The sequence below is a fragment of the Leptodactylus fuscus genome, chromosome 1 (assembly GCF_031893055.1).
Source record: "Leptodactylus fuscus isolate aLepFus1 chromosome 1, aLepFus1.hap2, whole genome shotgun sequence".
NCBI lineage: Eukaryota > Metazoa > Chordata > Amphibia > Anura > Leptodactylidae > Leptodactylus > Leptodactylus fuscus.
In genome coordinates, this window is record NC_134265.1 from 35123046 (window position 1) to 35145354 (window position 22309).

Here is a 22309-nt window from a genome sequence, read left to right on the forward strand (position 1 = left end):
ACTATAATAAGGGGAGGTGAGCAAACATACAAACGGTATTACTCACCTCTCTCGGGTTCCAGCACACTTCCTCTTCTGGTATTCTGACTGATGTCTGAGTCCGCTGATGCCCAATCGCAGACATCGGCAGTCCCCGAGGTCAGGCAAAAGCCCGGAACCCACTGTTTTTATGTTTGCTCACCTCCCCTGGGCCTCCATTTATTATAATCTGGGGCCTGAAGAGACTCCAGGGTATAATAATAGCAGTTTTTGTTTGAATGTCTTCTGCCCGAACGAAACTGCAGGTGGAACCTCGTGAATATTGTAATAACCCACAACAGACTCCTAAATGCCAAACCTGAAACCTCACCCAGATCATTTGTTTTCCGGGAAAATATTCAGTATCTAACGTAATTGTAATTCAATATTCCATTGTAATTGCAGGGAAAATATTTTAATCCTTTGGACAAAGCAGAATATATTTGATGTTTGGCGCTGGAAATACCAACTAGACATTTGCCGGGAGGCAATGTCAAGGCCTTGAGGTTTTCGGTTCCAGGATGCAAATTCTGTACTAGCATAGACTGGCAGATATTGTAGAAATGCTAAGAATTGCTGAATAATTCGCACTAGTCTCATGGATCCTATACGCAACACAACTAGGACAACCACGGCCACCGATTAGAACTCCTGATGGATCCAACTGACTTACATTGAGATTCATGATTTATGATGGCAAGAATACCAATACTGCCAAAACAACCAAAATCACAACTCCTACATCCAAGACTTCTCCTGAGTTGCCTCACTTCTCTGGAATGCTCTACCTCAGACAATCAGAATAACTCCAACTTCTACAGCTTCAAGTACATTCTAAAGGCACATCTCTTCAGACAGGCCACCCACAATTCCTAATCTAAACACCTCTTCAGTTACACTTCCTAAAACGAACCCTAATCTATTCACGCAACGCCTCAATTATCCCAAGGGGCATGATGCTTTTATTGGACCATAACCTTGTATATCCATGCACCATCTGCACATAAAAGGACAGACTGGTAACAGCTCATACAGCATTATTTATGTGTAATGAAAATAACCTTTATCATAAAAACGGCATTTCTGCCTCCTATGCGCCCTCGCTACCTCATAGATTGTAAGCTCTTGTGGGAAGGACCTCACTCCTATGGTGTGAATTGATTTCTTACGCTATGTCCACACTAGCATTTGGATTTCCATTCTTCGGGTATGCTTAAAAAGCAGTTACCCATGGAAAATGATGTACTCTATAGACTATAATGGAGCCCACCAGGTTTCCCCCTGAAATCGGTAGAGAGAAAAGACTTGCTCTGCCTATTTTAAAGCGAAATTGGGGACAGAGTCCCCGAATGCTAGTGTGAACAATCCCTTTTGTTTGTACTTGAACCCTAAGGCCAAGTTCACACGGGGAGCAGAAGGGAGTATTTTGGCACCGAGAGTGACACGGGGAGCCGCGTCACTCTCGGGTCAAAACCCGCCTGACACGACAGTCGCGGCTTCCCCCTCCGGAGCAGGCTCAAATGAATGGGCCAACTCTCGAGGTTGCTGCTGCCAGGCGGACACCGTGGTTCAACGATCCGCGGAAGCCGCCTGAAGAAAGGGTAGCCCACTTATTTTTTCCGTGAAAAAGTATCCTGGCGGTCTACATAGACCACCATTGTGAGGGGGCGGATTATGACGTGGATTACATGCCATAATCCGGCCCCTTAGTGCCCTAAGATTTGCAAAGTGCTGCAAAATATGTTGGTGCTATATAAATATGAATTATTTTTTATTATTATTATTATTATTATGTAATGTCTAAAGGCAACATCCCCTTTAAGAGGAAGCCATAACCAAAAAAAAAAAAAAAAGTGAAACTGTGATTACACTGATGTTGGACAAGTCTGCAGTTAGAACATAACAGAGAATGGTTAGAACTTACAATAAGAATACTGAGCGGTATCATTATCGCCGCTAACAACTGATAAGAAATGGTGTCTTCTTTGTACGGATACCGGATGGAATCATCATTACAGAAAAATCCACGTTTGAAGGAGCTATGCTTCAGATTGAGAATTGCAAAAGGCAATCCGGCTAGCAAAAGGAAGAAAGATATGCATTAATGTAGAGGGAGTCATGACAATACATGGAAATGCTGCATTAACGGGAAAGGGTTAAAGACTGCGAGCAAGCAGGACAAACAAGGAAACAATACGACATACACACACGACTGGATTTCATAGAGCATGCTTGATTTAGAGGAGTAAGAGATGAGAGACCAGACCCAAGAATAACATGCAGTAGGCAAGAGTGAACCATAAAGGGGATGTCTTATATTAAAAAAAAAAAAAAAAAAAAAAAAAAAATTAATAATAATAATAATAATAAAGGATAGGCCATATAGGTCTGTGTGATTGGTGGTTGTCTCCGCTCTGTGCATTTGGCACCATACCCTGTATAGTGGCAGGTCACTGGTACTGTGGCTCAGTTCCCATTGAAGTCAATGGAAGCTGAACTGCAGTAATGGTGTCAGGCCAAATGCTCCCAGCTCTGTGCACAGAGATCCAACAGCTGATCTGCGTAGGGGCCACACTGATCAGATTCTATGTGTTTGGTAGGAGCAGGACTGGTCCGACATGGTTACTTTGGCACGGCACAGTAGTCAATATAATAGATTCAGCTAGTCTAAGCGTGTCGTGCAGACGGCACAGGACTGAAATAATTGTTCCTCCTCTGCCCCTGGCATTTACAGGCGCTCAAACTGGATTTGTTCTAAAATTACCGTAGATTCTGATGAGATATACATGAGTAATTTCTGCACCGCCCTTTTAAAAGGAATACTCCAGGCATAACCGAGACAACGTTACACCCCGTGAAGGGCCTGTGGGGTGGTGCCCATTCAGACACTGCATTAAAGATGCCCATACATTTTCGATAGGTTTTCAACACTTGTTTGGCCAGCAGCTATTCCTAAGAAGCCATGCACAAGTACATTCAAGCTTGGCATAGGTGTATACTAGTGAGAGTAAGCAGACATTAGACTCCTTTGGTATCAGCTTTTCTCCCTGGAAACAAAGGATGGGACATGTTAATCTTCAACATGCCCAATCCTTAACCAACCACATCATACAGTTCACAAGGTTAGCTGTAATTGGCAGGCTCAGTCGACGTAAGTCTTAAGTGTATGGTCGCCTTAAGGGTATGCTAACATAGTCTCAAAATTATCGCCAAATTCTGCCCAAGGATTTACCTCCCATTGCATTCAGAAGGAGGCAGAAATCAAAGAAGGACATTGACTTGTGGGGCAAGACACTCTGGTGATCGGACCCATTCATCTTGGAGCGCTAAATCAATGAGAAAATCTGCACGGTCTTAGAAAGAGAGGAAGGGGATGTACATTACCACACCAGGTAATTTATACGGATGCACAGACATGTTTCCCATTTCCCAGAACGAAGCATAATGCCCCCTAAGGTGAGTTCACATTGGAGTTGTTTGATCTGTACTGCGGGTCCATCATAGGACGAAAAGAGCAGATTAAACAGTAAGGATGACCGGTTTAGTGACAGACAACAATGGAACCCCATCGTGTATCCATCGTTTTCTCGTCCACGATTTTGGATGGTCTGTGTGATGGGTGGACACTGGTGCAGATGTGACCGTATCCTAAACTCAGTCATCTGAGATTAAAGGACAACCTGGGTAACATGGGCCAATGATAGATGGAACAAACCATTATAGGAATGTCCTTTTGGACTACTGTCCCATATAGGTCCCATTGGTCAGTTAAAATGAGCAAATGCCCATTTGTTGGAAGATCACATCTTTTACGTGGCACCCCAATTCCTTGGTTTGTCAGCAGCACATAGCCATGTAAAGGTCAATGGAAACAAGAGTCAATGAGCCATAGTCCCCTGTTCAGGCATCGGCCCAGGGACAAGGACCTTTGCATCGAAGTAGGTCACACCTCAATGTAGTAGTCAGTGTGACGTTTTTACACATAGGATATCTAGTGCACATCAGTTTCTCGGTAATAGGAGCTTTCGATAGAGATCAGGTGCTTACAACAATGATAAATATAGCCTTTAATAATAGCCACAGCAATGTGATGTCACCCACACCCAGAGACCGGCACACACCCATCCTAATGTTAGCTCTCTCAGAAACATATCCTGCCTCTCGGACTGAAGGGTGGTGTAGGTGAGACCAAAGGCGCCTTTCCCGCAATAGCTCAAAACATAAGGGCGACATAAGCCCTGAGAGAAACATAAAAAGCGAGTTACCAATGAGACGAGGAAGGAAACTTGTACAATAGTGTGGGAAGTTTGCCATTGCATTAGGAACCTTCATTCAGCTAAAGCCAAACAAGAAGAATAAACCACCTTGAGAATGAAAATCCTTTTATCAATGGTGTACCCGTATGGGATGGAAATGAATCAGGGCAACAAGATGATATCTGACTCTTCAGTAAGAAAAGGGCGGATTCTGGAGAGGTTTTTGAGGTTCGGGTGGCATGAGCATAGGCAGTGAACATAACCCCAAGACAGCGAGCAGGCTGCCTAGAAGTTATGAAAAGATCACACACTGCCATGTAAATATTAGCTGTTGTGTCAGTCACATGTATACAGCGCCGGCTCGCCAAGAGCGATCTTGTGATCACACAGACCAGTGCATCTCTGTAGAATCCATTAGAAAAGAGCCTCGTAGACTTGTGTAGATGAGCCATTTCCCTTCACGCTCTATTCACACAACCAAACCGACCCTCAGCTGTGTGTTTCTCGGATCCCGTTTCAAATCCATTTTTCACGGACCCGACCACATCGCTCGATGAAACGGGTCTGTGTAAATCAGGGGTGGGAAATTAATTTTGCCATGGGGCCAAATGAGAAATTATAACGGTTCTAGAGGGCCATGCGCGCCGTGGCAAATTTAGCTCCACCTACTTCTCCGCTGACTCCGCCCATTCTCAATTTTTTGTCCATGTGCCCCACAAAGTGAAATCCTCTTACAGTCACCCTAACATTATACACCCCCACATTATAATGCTTCCCTCCAAATGTCCCATAATATTAAGCCCCTCTCCTGGTGACCCAGAATAAACTAGCAGAAACTAGAGGGGACATTAAACTGGGGCAGCTGGAGGGGGACATTAAACTGGGGGCAACTAGAAGCAGACATGTCCCCCTCCAGCTACCCCCCCATGGTTTAATATCCTCCTCCAGCTGCCCTAGTTTACTGTCACCCTACATCTTCCCCCTAGTTTAATGTCCCCCCTCCATGTGCATTCAGTTTAACTGCCCCCCTACATCTGCCCCTAGTCCCCCCTCTTGCTCACACATGGTGTCTCTTCTCTCTTTATCATCCAGCAGCCTCCATTGCCGGCAGCTTGCAGAAAGCACACAGTCCCGTGTGGCCCCGCCCACTAACGAGTCATAGCCTATCCTGGTGATAGGCTGTGATGACATCACAGGTCCTTTAAAAAACCTCTAATAGCTATGCGGGCCGGATAGAAGCAGTCAGAGGGCCGGATGTGGCCCGCGGGCTGTACATTGCCCAGGTCTGGTGTAAATGGACCAGAAATTCCAAAGGATGTCCTATTTATTTATTTATTTATTTTTTTACAAATCACGTAGACCACAGCCAAGAACCTTGTTCATGTGAATAAGTTCCTAGGTTGCCTGTATCCATATATTTTGTGTGAGGACTGACAGATGAACAACTTTTTCCCCAGTTATCTAAGGTTAGGTTCACATCTGCATTGGAACGTTTGTTGGAGATTCCCTCGCAGAGTCCACCTAAAATCGGCAGAGGAAAAAGTCTTGCATGGAGAACTTTTTCCTCCACCACTTTCAGTTTAAAGATGACGGACCTCATAATAGTTAATGGGGTCCCCTGGGCTCAATGTGAAATCACAGTTTTAGCAGTATGCCTCTCTGTTGTTCAGGTCCCCAGAACGATGGAGAACCAGCGCTAAGGTGAACCTAGTGTAGGGCTTGGCTAACATCTACATCCGTTCTTCTGCTCAGTCACAGGAGCAGAATAATAAAAATTGGGACACTGCTTGATCTGTCATAGAACAAACACCAACTGCGCCTTACAGACGTTTCCCACTATAAAGCCTCGTTCACACGGGGCATGGGACCGCATATTTTGGTCCTGATTCTGATGTGGGAAGCTTCATCAGAATTGGACCAAAACGCGCCTGCCACGACTAACACGGCTTCTGACAGTCACGGATTCCCCCTCTGGAGTAAGCTCAAATGAATGGGCCTAGTCCGAAGGGTGCCGTCGATAGGTGGACCTAATGTCTATGGTCAGATTTGGTGACGAACATACTCTGAAGCTTGCTGGGCACTGTACTGGGACAAAGTTTTTACCCACCTTTATTTTCCCCCTTAAGGCTTAACGCCATGTTATACGCAGAACTGTGGAGTTGATAGGCCAAAACCACCAGCTCTGACTCCTTCATCAATGGCTGACAGCCATGGTCAGTCAGAAGCAGTAAAAATCCACCAAATCATAAAAAAAAACAGTGACCGAATTCCTATGAAAGTAAATAGGTGACAAATTCTACATCTAATTAATTATCTAAATATCTTTACATAATATATTTAAAAATAATCTATTTAATTGGAAACCAGAGTCGAAGTTGGTAACTATTTCCCTAAACTCCACCTCTATGACTACGACTACACAGCCTTGGTTATAAAGTACAAAAAGTTACGTGATTTGCAACGTTAAAACAAGAACAACAACAACGTCTCCGTTATAAAAAAAAATAAAAAAATAAAGAAAATTACATACACAGGCACCAAGGACTCGTAATTGTTCCCTTCCAACCTTTCAAGATAAACTCGATCAGAGAAGGTCCTAAAATATGTATGAGGTGGCTTTGTGCCCGCACCTGTCGCTGGTGTTTATTACGGGTTTCTAAATAATCCTAGCTATTTTAGCACCGGACTGAGGGAGTTACAAAAACATCAACAATGCCAATAGTGGAGAAAATAAACTTCCTTTCCTGTCAATGTACACAGTCCGATTTTACATGTCCTTCCTTCGCACTTCCTCGACAAGAACAGACGGAAAAAACTTACACAGAGTTATTTATGCCGTTGACACCAGGGTGAAGGGAAAAAGATAAAATTGTCCACGTTGCTAGGCTGTAAGAGGAGATCGCAACAGAAGGACAATGCAAAGAAGCAGTGTAGCCAACGGACATATGCTAATGTAGGTTAGATTTCTGTACTCTATGGAAGTCCAGTCTGGACTGGCATGCTGGATCTATCAATTCCAGATGTGAGCCATGGGTTTCAACAGGCAGAACCAATATATCCATTTCAAAGAATCAACCACATGGTCGGAGAAATGCAGCCAAAAACCAAATCACCGGAAGAAGCCAATGGCTCCATGACTTTGCGGGTAATCACCATGTGGTCTTACTCCTGTTGTGTCACTCTTAGGGCTAGTTCCGTCATGTGGTTTTTCGGCGTGGCTAGCTGCGACGGGATGCCGGTACAGTGCAAGGTCTGGCGATTTTCACATATCCACAATATGGAAATGTTATATGTGATTTACAATATACTAAACAATTTATGTGAACGTTCCAAGTCACCAGCAACGTCTTTAAACACAAGAAAACATCAAGGTGACGATGGGGGTGGTAACTAACACCACCATGATAAGAATTAATCTGAAGGTAATAAATGATAAGATAACAATAACTACATAACAGGCAGGATTTACAGGACGTTCCTTCCCATTATGTCAAAGTATTACACAATATAAACAAATAAAACTTCACAAGACCAATTCATAAGTTGCCATTCAAACACTTATCTTAAGCAAACTATTCTACTTCTTTAAAAGCAGATAGCTGAACATCTGACGACAACCATTCCTCTTGACTTTCCCATACCATGAATGGGACGAACTTACACATGTTGTGAACAGGGACAGGGGAGAAAGTTATTGCCCTCAGTAAGAGCCAAGCAGGGTTCATGCCAAACCACCGCACCACGGACCATAGCTACACCCTGCACAGCCTCATCAAGACCCACATCCACAACACCAAAAAAAGGCAAAATATTTGCCTGCTTCGTGGACTATAAGAAGGCATTCGACTCAATATGGCACCCAGGCCTACTCCTAAAACTGCTAGGGAGCGGAATAGGAGGAAGAACGTATGACGTCATCAAGAGCTCCTACACCGGAAACCAGTGCAGTGTGAAGGTGAACGGGAAAGGACAGCATACTTCCAACAGGCCCGAAGGGTCAGACAAGGCTGTAGCCTGAGCCCAACGCTCTTCAACACCTACATCAATGAACTAGCTGCAGCCCTAGAGGCAGCACCAACACCAGGCCTCACCCTGAACAACCATAAGGTGAAGTTCCTGCTATACGCTGACGACCTCCTACTTCTATCCCCCACCGAGAAAGACCTCCAAGACAACCTATCAGTGCTGGAAAAATTCAGCACAACATGGGCCCTCCCCATCAACCACAAGAAAACCAAAATCATGGTACTCCAGAAAAAGGGCCGAAACAAAGCCCCCACACCACAATTCACACTGAATGGCTCTAAACTGGAGAAAACCAACAGCTACACCTACCTGGGGCTGGAGCTCAACAAATCAGGGAGCTTCAAAGCAGCAATAGAAACCCTGAAGGCAAAACCCTGCAGAACCTTCTACGCCATCAGAAGACAACTGTACCACCTCAAACCACCGGTGAGGGTCTGGCTAAAGATATTTGACGCAGCCATCACCCCGATCCTTCTCTATGGCAGTGAGGTTTGGGGCCCAGGCACCTACCCAGACCAGCCAAAATGGGACTCTAGCCCAACAGAGACCTTCCACCTGGAGTTCTGCAATTAACTGCTCAATATACTATGCCAATACTGTGACCAAGGGGCCCTAGAAGTCAAGACCCACTTCCTGCTATACTGCACCAAATACTCAGCTGTGAGGACCACCTACTTCCAAAGGCTCTCTGCCCACATCCCAGACTTCACATCAGCAGACGAGAAGAGGAAACTCTACATCCTACTGGGAAGAGGAGTCCACAGTGGAGATCGCTGCCCAATATGTGTCCAGCTGTCACAAATAAGAGGAAGATGAGATGCATGGACTATCAAACCACCCACCCCCATGGACTTATTCTCCAGTAATGCCAATAAAAACTTTTATATTTGTATTTGTACCAAGGCCTCCTGCCATGGGTTGGTAAGTATGAAGTAAGGAAGCTGAGAGACACCTCTACCTTCATCTTGATTCATAACTTCATACTCAACCTCCCATGACAGGGATGGCATCCTAAAATCATTGGGTGAACACTCATTCCATTTCCTTGGTCAAGACAGAATATCAAGTTGGTACCCAATATCTTGGGCATATGGGGTATAATTTGGTAATCTATGTAAAATTAATTTAAAAAAAAAAGCTATTTTATCAACAGAAGAAGGTCTAATTTCTTTCTTTAGAGTATTGTCTTTACAAAGGGGTATAAGCAGGGGAGGTTGTGTAGGCGTGGTCAGAGTATTCAGGGGCAGGGTTTCAAGTACCATGTGACATTGAAATAGTGTAGCAATGCATTAGAAATCTTTAACGTTAAGAGTAAGTTGACACAGGGTTTTTTGGACTGGAACCTGAAGCGGAGGCTACTTCAGGCTCTGATCCAAAAAACGGGTAGCCACAACTGAATGCCGGTGCACTGCACCAGTATCCAGTTGTGCACTCCGCTCCAGATTAGGCCCAATGAATGGGCCTAGTCAAGAGGAGGGAGCGTCTTCAGGCCGAATCGCGAGGCGAAACAGCCTGAAGAATGAGCATCTCGCTTCTTTTTTTGGGAGCCAGAACAAGCCGGCTTCCAGAAAAAAAAAAAAAAAAAAACAAAAAAAAAACACCTAACCGGCTCCCATTGATTTCAATTGGAGTCGTCTTTTTGGTCAGGATTTTGAGGCGAATACGGCCTCAAAATCCTGACCAAAAATCGCCGTGTGAACTTACCCTTAGGAATCGCTCCAAGCCAACTAAACCACGTAACAACATTTCATTCTGCATATAAAGACATTATTCCATTGTACACACAATATCAGCAACACAATTTATGGTACCGCAACTAAACACAAAATTTATTTTTGGATTTGTAGTTCAACAGAATTGGGGAAGTCGTATAAATATAGAAAGTAAAGTTTAATACTAATAACAACAAAAGTGAAAATATTGTATTTGCAAAAACTTTTCGTATAACCAAATTATATAGAATTTCACGAAGAAATGAGGACACAGTACGACAAGTAAACATTAGCAGCAGAGAGGTCCTAGAATTCGTTCTGGCCAGGCACTGTACGGGGACAAACCGGCTCCTATCTCACACACAGCCAATTGTTCAGGACAACAGCGGATTATAATCTTCAGTGAGGTCATGGCGTTTTGTAACCTATTGACAAGCCAGAAAATGGGGCCCTCAGCCCACACTAAGAATGCAGACAGAATGCTGACTTCTTCAAGTAATTTATTCCATTACAACAAAAGGAAAGTCTGAATCACCGTAAACTTCACTTCCATCATAACACAATAGGTGACATTTGGTGAATGATAGACGTGTGTGTCAGGTCCATGTCGGACAACCCAAGACAAATATGTGACTGTGTGCTGCAGTCCATCTAAAGTGCTCACCTCTACACTGAACCTATACATATTACACACACAGACTATAACAGTAACAAAGGGAGGACAAGATGAAAATATATATATATATATATATATATATATATATATATATATATATATATTTATTGGATAGGCCATAGTTCCCTCAAAACTTGGAGAATGTGTGGTCAAACCAAAACACCTCCTAAACCTAACGCCATATGGTGTATAAAGAAAACTATAATCTAAGGCAGCGGTGGCGAACCTTTTAGAGACCAAGTGCCCAAACTGCAACCCAAAACCCACTAATTTATCACAAAGTGCCAACACGGCAATTTAACCTTAATACTCTGCACATCCAAAATTGTGTACGGTCACGGACGGTCTGTAACAATATCACTTATCTGCTATAAATCAGATACTATGTGATATTAATAGTGAAGGGACCCCAAACAGTACAATCTGCTCCACAGTGGCTGATACACAGTATAATTTGCTCCACAGTGGACCCCACACAGTGTAATCTGCTGCAAACTGACCCCACATAGTATAATCTGCTCCACAAATGGGTGCCTACAGAGTGTGCTCTGAGTGCCACCTCTGGCACGTGTGCCATTTGGTTCGCCATCAAGGATCTAGGGGTTTGAGCATGTCACAGAGGAATGCCATGTTCACATCCGAGCCTGGTATTCATCCGTTGCAAATCAGTCTCAAAAACGGATTTGTCAAAATACCATAATCCGTCTTTTCTGATGGATCCTTTGCACCAAGCAGAAACGGATTACAAAATGGACACAAACTGATTACTACTCATTGGTAATCCATTTGTGTCAGCCTTCGATAGAACTCAATGTTTAAAAAAAAAAAAAAAAAAACACAGATCTGTTCCTGTCCATCATGTATCCTTATTTTTGGATGGAGCAAATATTCATCAAGTCCGACTTTTATCTCAGTCTAAAAGAGAGGCAACACGACTAATAATTTTATATAGATCTATATCTCAAAGTCAGAAAATACTAAACTTGGATACAAAAAATAAGGACATCACCTATGCAGGTAAAAACTATTATTGACACATTCTATATGTAGTTTTGATGTTTCAACCCCAAAAAGACCCCTCAAATCTATCTATGGAAAGAGTTAAGAAGCCTATAAAGAGGAAATGGGTTGGCCAACTGGGACCATCCTTATAGAACTTTCAAAAAAATAGGGACTTTTTTGTTTTTGACCAACAAAGGCTCTTTTAATTAAGACAGAAGGACTCTATACTGTATCCTGTGTGCAAGCTTCGTGAACAGTATTACTTGGGAGAGGCGCGATATCAAGAACATTGGCGTTAACGTCAATCAAACATTTGACCTGGTGGATTCTAGGACACTTTCTGGGTAATAAAATTAAAAAAATAGAAGTCCCTATTGCCCACTGATTTGGTTACTTACAGAGCATATAGGCACAGTGAACCCTACGGTGTAGAGTACAGTGGAGGTGACGGTACTGTCATGGAATGGATACTTGATGCTCTCGTCATCACAGAAAAAACCTCTCTGATACGGCTTTTTTGTGATCAACTTTAAAACGCCCAAAGGTAAGCCAGCTGTTGGGGGAAGGGAGAAAAACAGAAATATTAAGAAGTCTGGTTCACCAGAGTATCTGATAACAGATAACATAGGGGACCGCTATAGTGCCAAGGCAGGGAGACCATGCAAGTGGGAGGAGAGGCCGGATAAAAAAAAATTCAAGGCAATTCTATATAATGTCATTTAGTTAGAACTCAACGATACCACAACCAGCTATGGTCATTGGAGTCACACTGGTGGGGGGCTGGGATCAATATGGCGGACCGCTGAACTGACTGCGCATGCACTGCAACTTATTGAATGCAATAGGACTTACAGGGACCTACAGAGATAGTTTCATCACCCAACAAGGTTTGCTGCCAACTCAACATGAAAGATAAAATGGGACATACATAGAGGAATCGAATCGTACAAGATCGGGTTGTGCCTAATACAATAGGGCTGCATCTGGAAAAAAAAAATTTGTAACAAACCTAAGATACTACTCACACGACAGAGTACATTGAGAGAAATGCTCTATTTTGCCAAGGCTCAGACTATTGCCTCATTCACATGACCAAGCCAAGACTCGGCCATGTATTTAATGTGCAAATAGGACACCAGTTTATTTTCACGGATCCATTTACTGCAATTGGGTTTGTGAAAAACATGAATTAGAACAAGTTCTATTTTTCATAGATCTCAAGCACCACTCGACCAATGTACTTGGTCATGTACATAGGCTCTATCGGGACAGTTTTTAGTGGAGTCCCCCACTGAAATGAATAGGGTGCCACATGGATGTTGCACTGATCTAGTCAATACATAGCCGAGTCTTGGCTTGGCTGTGTGAATGAGGCATTACTTAGAAGCATGTTGCTTTATAATAAGGTGAATATACTGTGCTAAAGGCAGAATACAGGCTGCCGTAAAGGGACGGTCACTGTTCTGCTGACAGATAATATTAACAGCTGCTGTTTTCTGTATCTGTCAATGCTTTGTATAGAGGATCGATACCAATCGGTCTATATTATGTAACTGATATGCATTTGCCTTTAAGGGTTAGTTCACACGTAGATAACGTGTGGCTTATTTTAGCACCGGAAAAAAAAGCTTCCTAATTAGAAAGTTTTTTTTGGACCTTGCCAAGCTTTTTTTTGGAGCTTTTTTTTTGTAAAAACCATTCACATTCTACAATAGTACATGGCAATGTCAAAACACCGAAGAAATTGGTAGACGGTGGAGATCACTGGTAAAGAAAGGCTGGCATTTTATATATACCGTATATACTCGAGTATAAGCCGACCCGAATATAAGCCGAGGCCCCTAATTTTACCACAAAAAAAACGGGAAAACTTATTGACTCGAGTATAAGCCGAGGGGGGGAAATGCAGCAGCTACTGGAAAATTTCAAAAATTAAAATGGTCGGAGTTTTTGGGTGCAGTAGTTGCTGGGGAAGGGGAGGGGGTGTTTTGGTTGTCTGTCTGCCCCTTCCCTGAGCTTGAGGACTGGGTTTTTTCTTCCCCCACTTGGAATTCAGTCTGGCTGAATATAGGGGATCTGCAGTGCTCCTATTAACCCCTTCCCGACGGAACAGGGGCACTGCAGATCCCCTGTATTCAGTAGACCGGGCACTGTCAGACACAGGGATACCTAATGTGTTTGTGTTTCACAGTAATTTTTTTTTTTTGCTGACTCGAGTATAAGCCAAGGGGGGCTTTTTCAGCACAAAAACTGGGCTGGGCTGAAAAACTCGGCTTACACGAGTATATACAGTACATCTATATATATCTATGGAAAAAAAGGAATTATTAATCCTATAAGCTTGAAAATAATTAGTATTTTGTACATCTTCAGGATTGACTAAGGCTCTACGTAGCGAAATGCAGCCCAAAAAAAAAAAAAAAAAACCCAGCAGAAACGCATTCTGGGTTTTTTATATCCACAATGTTTTTCATAGAAATTCCGCAGAGAAAAACGCTCTGTCCTTATTATACCAATACGAAAAACACCAGCGATTCCACTGGTATAATTGACATGCTGCGATTTTCAGCCCCACATTGCCAAAAAATGAAGAGTTTTGTCCGCTCACATTTTTAAAAAAATCGCAGCAGGTCAAGTATACCTGCTGGAAACGCTGGCATTTCCGTATAGGTATAATAGAAGAAGAAAGTCCGCAGGGGAAACCTCTGTGAAATCACAAAAACGTGCCAGAAAAAAAAAAAAAAAAAAAAGATGCGTTTCCGCAGAATGGTTTTCCTGCCCTATGCTATGTGGGCTCATAGTCAGTAACCTATTATATCTTTTTACGGTATTTACTTTTGGCATAGACAAAAAAAAAAAAAAAAATCCACTCTACAAAGAATGTGATTGTAATCCTATAGTTCTTGGTGAGATGTGAAAACGTAACAGAGTAAAACCTTGAATTTTTTTTTCATTCATTGAGATGAATGGGTGGGGGAGGGGATGTTGTCTGCTGACAGACATCAGTGAGAGAGTTTAACTGAAGACCGGTGAAGGCATGCAAGGCCAGAAAAGTTATATGTTTAGATAAACAAACAGGAAATAAAACAAGGGAAACAGAGAAACCCCAAAATGGTGAAGATAACAGGAAGTTGTGTTTTGGGTGAAAGCAAAAGAGAATGGAGAAAGTTATATAAAATACCACACCGCAGAATCATCACAGGGATTGGGAATGGAAAGACTATACAAAAGACATCCACAAGGATTAGCTCATAATAAAACATTTTTTCTACATGACCGGTTATGTTAGCCCGGGAATACGTGTCTGTACATTGTTGTGTTGTGTTGGAGGCCGCCTCAGAATCCGCTCCAAAAAACAGCTAGCCACGACTGGATGCCGGTGCAGTGCATACGCATCCGGTCACAGTATTCCACTCCGGATTAGGCCCAAATAAATGGGCTTAGTCAGGAGGGAGTGTCGAGCCGCAGAATCCGCCTGAAGAAATTGCATGTCGCTTCTTTTTTCTGCGAGCGGAAACAAACCACTCGTGGAAAAAGGAACCCATTGAATTCAATGGGAGGTGGTTTTCTGAGCCGGATTCCGCGACAAAATCCGGCCCAAAAAACCCCGTCTGAACCCGGCTTTACTCTGGTTTCCTCTTTCCTCCCACACTCCAAAGACATACAGATAGGGAATGTAGTTTGTGAGCCCTATATGGGACAGTGGCCAGACCAATATTTCGTGACAAATGTCATTGTTTGTAGAATGAAACGTTGTACAATATACTTTTTGTCTTAAAGGGGTTGTCCCATCACAAGGATCCTATCTATACTTCTTGTTAATGTGGATATAAGACTTTTCCTAAATACATTGCTTCAGCAAAACTGCTTTGTTTGTCCACTATCTTACTTTATTCAATTCTTTGTGGCCACAGCCCTGACCTAGCTGCTCCTGAGTCAAGTGATGTATCTGCTGCTCTCAGGGGGGAGGGAGGAGGGGCTAAGTGCACAGGAGCAAGCCTGTGTTTCTAGCTATTCCTGTGTCTACACCACATGTGACCTAGCTTCCTGCACTCAGATAGGGGAGAGGAGCTGCTTTCATTTCTGAACGTCTTCTGTTCTCCCAGTTATCAGGCTAGCTAATTCAATTGTGTTCATTATGGCAGAAACAGGCAGTCTCTGTATGTAACACAGAATGGAGTTGTTCCTGCCTGTACTTCATAGTCCAATATTGTGCATATAGTGTTTAAGGACCTTTGATGACATCACAGGCCCTTCAGCCGCCCCCATAGGATCACGCTATGTGGTGGGCGGAGCTACACACTAATTTGGGGGTGGAGCTAAATGGCAGGTTGCATGTGAAACCCCGCCCACCAAATGATGCAAGAAACCAGGAAGAAAGAAGATTTTACAGCAGTGAAGACTGGTGAGTATGCGACGTGGGAATACCCCTTTAATTCCTCATGGTTTTCTATATCTCAGCTGGCTGTGATTAATTCTGCTTATGATCGGTGGCTAAAAAAAAAAAAAAAATCAGTCCATGGTCACGTAATATACAGGCCCATACCCATGTGATATACAGGTTGAGTGATTGTGATTTTTATTCACTGGAAGTAAGCAATGACAGCAGAGTTCTAGAAACCCGTGAAAAATTGATACAGAAAATATATTGGAAAACCGTATAACTTTTCATTATACAAACAATAACATTGGTCTCACAATATTGGTCAGAAACTGGACAACCCCTTTAAGGAAATGCCTCATCAAGACAACTTTGCATTACTGAATATTACAGGTGACTATAAGAAACAGTGTAATATATCTTATTAAAGAAATCTGTTATTTTCTCCAGTTTTCGGGCAAAGTAACTTTCTACATATTCGTCTATTAAGCTGGGAGGGGGAGATAATAGACACCCTATATAAACTGCCGCTCCGACGCTCTGCTACTCTGTACACTGCCAGGTTAATCTATTCACAACCCTACTGCCATAAAACCTCATTTTTATATACTGTATACATTTGCTTCCCAGACAGTAACAGACATCTCAGCTCATGAAATGATCTTATTATCAATCCCATTGCAATCATAATGTAAACACTACCCCGCACGGCACTGGTTTCACGCCACAGACGCATAGTTGGTTGGTACGTTACATTTCAACACATTTTCCCTGCTGCCCATTAACACCATACCAATACATTTACACGGAGTGGAAACATACTTGAAGCAGAACATGTCCAGAATACATATGAGACACTGAAGACGTTTCTGTCAGCTACTGTTGAACAGGCCTTTCTCAGAAGAGCTAATATTTATAAGAAGCAATGTGCCGGGAACCACTTGGGAGAATGTGCAGGAATGAAATGAGTCGTATAACCCTTTAACTGTAATACGCAAGACATACAAGCACAGTAGTCAATGCAACTTTTTGCTATTTTTTTTTTCTTTTAAAGGAACACTAAACCTAAAAATAATAGATTAAAGTAACAGAAATCTAACTGCCTCCATTGCTTGTCTGCAGCATCTACTGCATGATCCTGACACATTCTTGTAGGAATGCCGCAGAGAACACAAGGGGTTAATCTAATGCCAATCTGCTCCATCTTGGACTGGTTGGTGGGTAAGGCTTAGCTCAATCGGGGTGGTGCACGGGCGGATTTTGGCCATATTCTGACGGGGGAAGCCGCGTCAGAATATGGCCAAAATCTGCCTGTGGCGACTTCCGATAGTCGCAGCACTCCGGTCCGGCGTGGGCCCAAATGAATGGGCCTAGTCCGGAGCGGACTGCAGCAAGGCGGACGCTGCGGCTGAATCAGCCGCGGATTCAGCCTGAAGAAAGGGCAGTCGTGACGTGGAGTCCGCTCCATAATCCACACCTTTTGTGCCCATGTGAACAGGCCCTTAAGGGTAGAGACTAGAATGGAACGGTTAAAGGGATCCCATCAGTCAAGACACAATTTTTTTGTAGGTACCACGTCGGAATAAGCCTTAAGAAAGGATAGTATATGCAGGCAGAAGAGAACTCCTGTTTGTACATCAACCCATGCTAGAAAACAAAAGAGGTCATGCCATTAACTTCTTAAGGAATAAGAGGGTGAAAAGTAGCATAAAAGAAATACATTGTGAGTAGACAACTATTACTACTGAGGGGACCGTTCTATATACACAGTCCATTCACATTAATGTGACCATCGGTCAAAATCCAGAATAACCACCTTTGGTAGAGTGGACTGCTGCGAGACGTGCAGGAAGAGAGGGGATGTTGTGATGATGTTTACTGCGGTGTTGAGCCATGTCGACTCCAGTGACCAGCTGTGCTAGTTACACAGTTGAGCATGCATGGCGCAAAACCTGATTGAGGTGGTCCCACAGATTCTCGATTGGGTTCAAGTCAGGGGAATTTTCTGGCCAAAGGAGTACGGTAAACTCATCCTGGTGCTCCTCGAACCACGCACGTACACTGCGAGCTTTATGACACGTCACATTGTCCTGCTGGTAGATGCCATCATCCTGAGGAAAAACAATTCACACGTAGGGGTGAACATGGTCCGCAAGGATAGATGCATACTTGTGTTGATCCATCGTGCCTTCCACAATGATGAGTGCACCCAGATGGCTGATGACACGCGCCTTCTGCGATTGGTTATTTAACGTTGACGTCAAAAGTAGGCGGTGATCACATTAATATGACTGGACTGTGTATATGTTACCAAACTGTCCCTTTAAGAATCCTGCTCTGTCACTGGATAAATGACAGGAGATGGCCGAGCACTTGCAGAGGTTCTATATATTTTTCATTATTAAGGAGGAGGACATGGAAGGAGATTATTTAAATTTTTTGCACATTTTTTTGTTTTTATTGCTCCTTGAAAGCCTAAAAAGCGAGGACTATGTGCTAGGGAGGAATGCCTCGCCTATATGTAAGGGCCATTACGAGTAGTGCTATATCCACATTAACCAATTCCTGTTACAATCGCTCAGAAACGTCCTTTGACCACAGATTGGTTCCGAATTCCCTGCCAGCACATTTTCAAGCTATAGGCTGTCCCTCTTTTGCAAATACCGTATTATACTACTATAAATGGCAATGCACAGCTTACTGATGGGAACGCAGGCCAAATAAGAGGAGCCTGAAATTCCCCTGACAGCCCTTTCTATTTGCAGATCGCCCTCCTGCTCCTACCTGGAGTAAGTCAGTTCATAATACTACGATAGTAAATTGCTGTTTATGTAGGTTCTTGTTACATATTTTTATATATTTTATTTCATGTCGTGCGAATGTGGTTTAGTAAATAGACCTTTATTTTCCTGTCCCAGATGTGTGGTTTTATTATACACGAGTGTGAGCAGTCGCGGCTCCATGTATTGCAAATGAAGGAAGCTGCTAGCCAAACATTCACACCGGGGTGCACAGCTCTGCATAAGACGGCTGCCAACATCAGGATTTTGACAGTCACCTGTTTCACAAGCAGATATGCCATGTGAGGTTAGCGGCAAAAAGTATTAACAACTGACACCCAAAAGTCTGGTAAAGCTGAGCTGTAACGGATAGGGCTCCCCAGAGGGGTAACATAAAACACCAATACAAAACGTGTAGTCTGTAATGTATCCTGGTCACCTCAAAGAAGGAAAGGCGCACCTTATAGGCCCCCTAAGACACCCCCCGTCTTATAAGTCCCAGAGGGTCAAAAGCACATGTCGCTTAAGCAACATAGCGCCATATGTGAACCAATATCGGGATCAAGTCGTCACAAAATCCCTTGTGCGAGGAAAGGTTACCCCTCTGCCCGGAATCAATCCCACTTCTGGAACAAAGAATAAGACTATACATGGACTGCTGAAGTTTGACTCAAGTCAGTCCCAAGAGAAGTCTCAAAAACATGCTATAAGAATAGGACATCTTATGTTACCTACTGAACAAGAGAAGTCTATCCAAATATGTATTTGTTCGCCGTCTTTCTGCTCCGTCGCCTCTCTTCTAGATCTGACTGCCGGAACTAGAGACTGGATGGAGGGTTCCCCAGTACGCTAGTTGTTTTATACAACTGAAAATATCTTCATTTACAGTCAACCATGACACAGTACACACTACGAGAATGCCGTACAGGCCAAAAGCAATACATAATATATGACTGCACACAGGACAGGAGGAGGGCGAGTTCTCATGTAGTCAGAAGATGCCGGCAGCCAGTACAGAAACCTAGATGGGGCAGAAATCTTACCAACATCGAAATATTGGTACGTTGAAGAAGTAGCAAAAATATCAAGGAAGAGAATTCGTAAATGGTTATTATTTCTATGACCTGAGGGGGTTTTCTAGTTCCAAACTGATTTTTCATACTTAAGATCTATTCACAGGATCAACTACAGATCTACGGGATAGAACATCAGTATGGGTTCAATCGGGATCTGACACCGAACCTTGTACAAATCAATCGATGCAACAATCTCCGGGTGAGGGGATAGTGGCTAACGGCATAGCGGTGCTCTCAAGGAATTGCAGTACCAATCCTAAAACCAGACACCTGGAGGCAGCTACAATAGCTGATCTGTGTAGGGTCTGGGTGTCAGATCCCAACTGATCACATACTGATGACCTATCCTGTGGACTGGTCAAGAGTACGGAAAATCAATTAGAAGCCAGAAAACCCCTTTAGGCTGAGGCCCTACGTTGTTGGAAACGCAGCTTTTTTGTTGCAGATTTTGATGTGTTTTTTGAGCCAAAGCCAGGAGTGGATTGAGCAGAAGGGAGAAGTATAAGAACCTCCTATATAGTTCCCATTCCTTTTGTAGCCATTATTGGCTATGGCTCAAAAAAAAACAGAACAAAATCTGCAATGAAAAAAGCTGCATTTCCACAAAGTGGAGCCACAGCCTTCAATATTTTTTTCCATGATGGCAACACATCTCTGCCTGCTACTCCGAGACCCCACTGAACGGAGAGGCTGCGTGCCTACAAGATACTCCCAATCTCGAAGGAGGTCCAGCAGTTGGATTGCACTGATCTGCAACGTATCCCCTATACTTTGGGTATAGGAAATGTTGCTCTTGTGGGGAAACTCCTGGAAGTTTTCATATGATACAATGTATCAGTCTTGGAATGGGATTCTTGCATCTTCAAAGAGTATTTTTTTATTTTTTTTATGCATTTTGTAACCTATATAGTAAAAAAAAACAAGGATATAGTATAAAACCATGCATTCAGTAAAGAGGATTGAAGGTAATGACTTGCTTCCCTACCATGTTGAACAACAGGGGAGCATTCAACAGGGGATCAAGAGGGGAAGAGAAAACAAGATGGAAGGGCCATAGAAACCCAAGGAAGCAGGGACAGAGAGGAGAGGGGACCTCTCACAACTATGCCTCCACAGCCTCAGTTCTCCATGGAGGACTTGCACTTGTCAGTTCTGATGCTGGTTTTTAAGGGAACACGTCGCCACAAAAATGCTGAATAGATTGATATATACTTTAGTGTAAAAAGATTCAGTACGACTTAATGATTGAAATGCACTCTTTGTGGGGAAGGCAGGGGGCGGTTAGGAGTCTCGTGATTGTGTTGGACAGCCTTTGTTGCATGGACATGCACACAAAGATGGCGGTCAGTCACTGGGAAGGTTCATCCATTGGACTCCTAGGGCTAGAATGGGAACTATAGGCAGGTATCAATCTTCTTCAATCTTGTTCACCATAACAGATTTCCTTTAAGAGTGATGTTTACACCCCCATGCCAGTAAACATTGCACAGGTCAGTTTAATCCCTGGACTACATGAGTATGGACCAAACCAAAGAACCCACTTTAGGGACCGTACAGTAAAACTAGCATGACTGGATTCTCGTAGTTTTGCGTAGCTCGTGAGAAGATCAGAGCATTGTTGAAAGTTCACCAACACCCAGCTCAAGAACTCGGGAACAGCTGCTTTCTAGCAAAGCTTAAAATAAGCCTCCAACAATCCTGACATCTGCAACGTGATATAAGCAAAGTGACTGCTTGTATGTACTGTTGGGTTTTACCAGAAATCAGAAACTGGGATACAACTATGTTCCAGCTGTTACTGTATAAATGGCAATTGGCATGAAGTACATTGTGGGTGATTTCTGAAGAGAAGAAGTGGCTAAATGTAACGGGAAGTGTTCTAGACGATCGCCACCAACTTAGAGGAAGGAGGAAGGCTGGCGGAAGCTAAATTTCTTTAGAAATTCTCAATATACCGTTGGACAAAATCCATGGATTCCAAACCGCTGAAAGAGACTGGAGGCGGAATGAACAAATTTTACACAGGCGACAATGACTGAAAAGTCCTAAAAACTAGTCAAGACATCTTCTGTCTTACAGCAGGGGCGTGGAGGGCGAACGGCTTGTTCTCAACATTTAATACATTTCATTACAAAAGTGGTTCAAGGTTAACAAACCTCAGACCCAGCACCGTTTGCTCCTGTTTTGTAATAGGAAATGTCACAATTCCAAAAATTTGTATTGAAATTACTTAGCCTAAGGCCTATATGGCTGGCATGATATCAGATTTTGGATGACCGTGTGTGAATGATCCCACCATCAACCAGAACCCATTATTTGCCACACCTCGTGACAAACTACCACATGGCAAAGTCAATAAAAAAAATAAATAATTTGTCTTAA

At 43.1% G+C, this 22309-nt stretch overlaps 1 protein-coding gene across 2 annotated transcripts in view; it reads right to left on the reverse strand.

Annotated features, from left to right (window-relative positions):
* PLPP1 (phospholipid phosphatase 1) overlaps nucleotides 1–22309 on the reverse strand; it is a 71352-nt gene that overhangs the window by 31244 nt on the left and 17799 nt on the right. The window contains exon 2 of one of the 2 annotated variants that reach the window (XM_075269502.1): nucleotides 1943–2094. In XM_075269502.1, the coding sequence (XP_075125603.1) occupies nucleotides 1943–2094 (152 nt within the window). Of the gene's footprint in view, nucleotides 1–1942; nucleotides 2095–12088; nucleotides 12244–22309 lie in introns of both variants that reach the window. The other variant, XM_075269495.1, reaches the window with a different exon arrangement.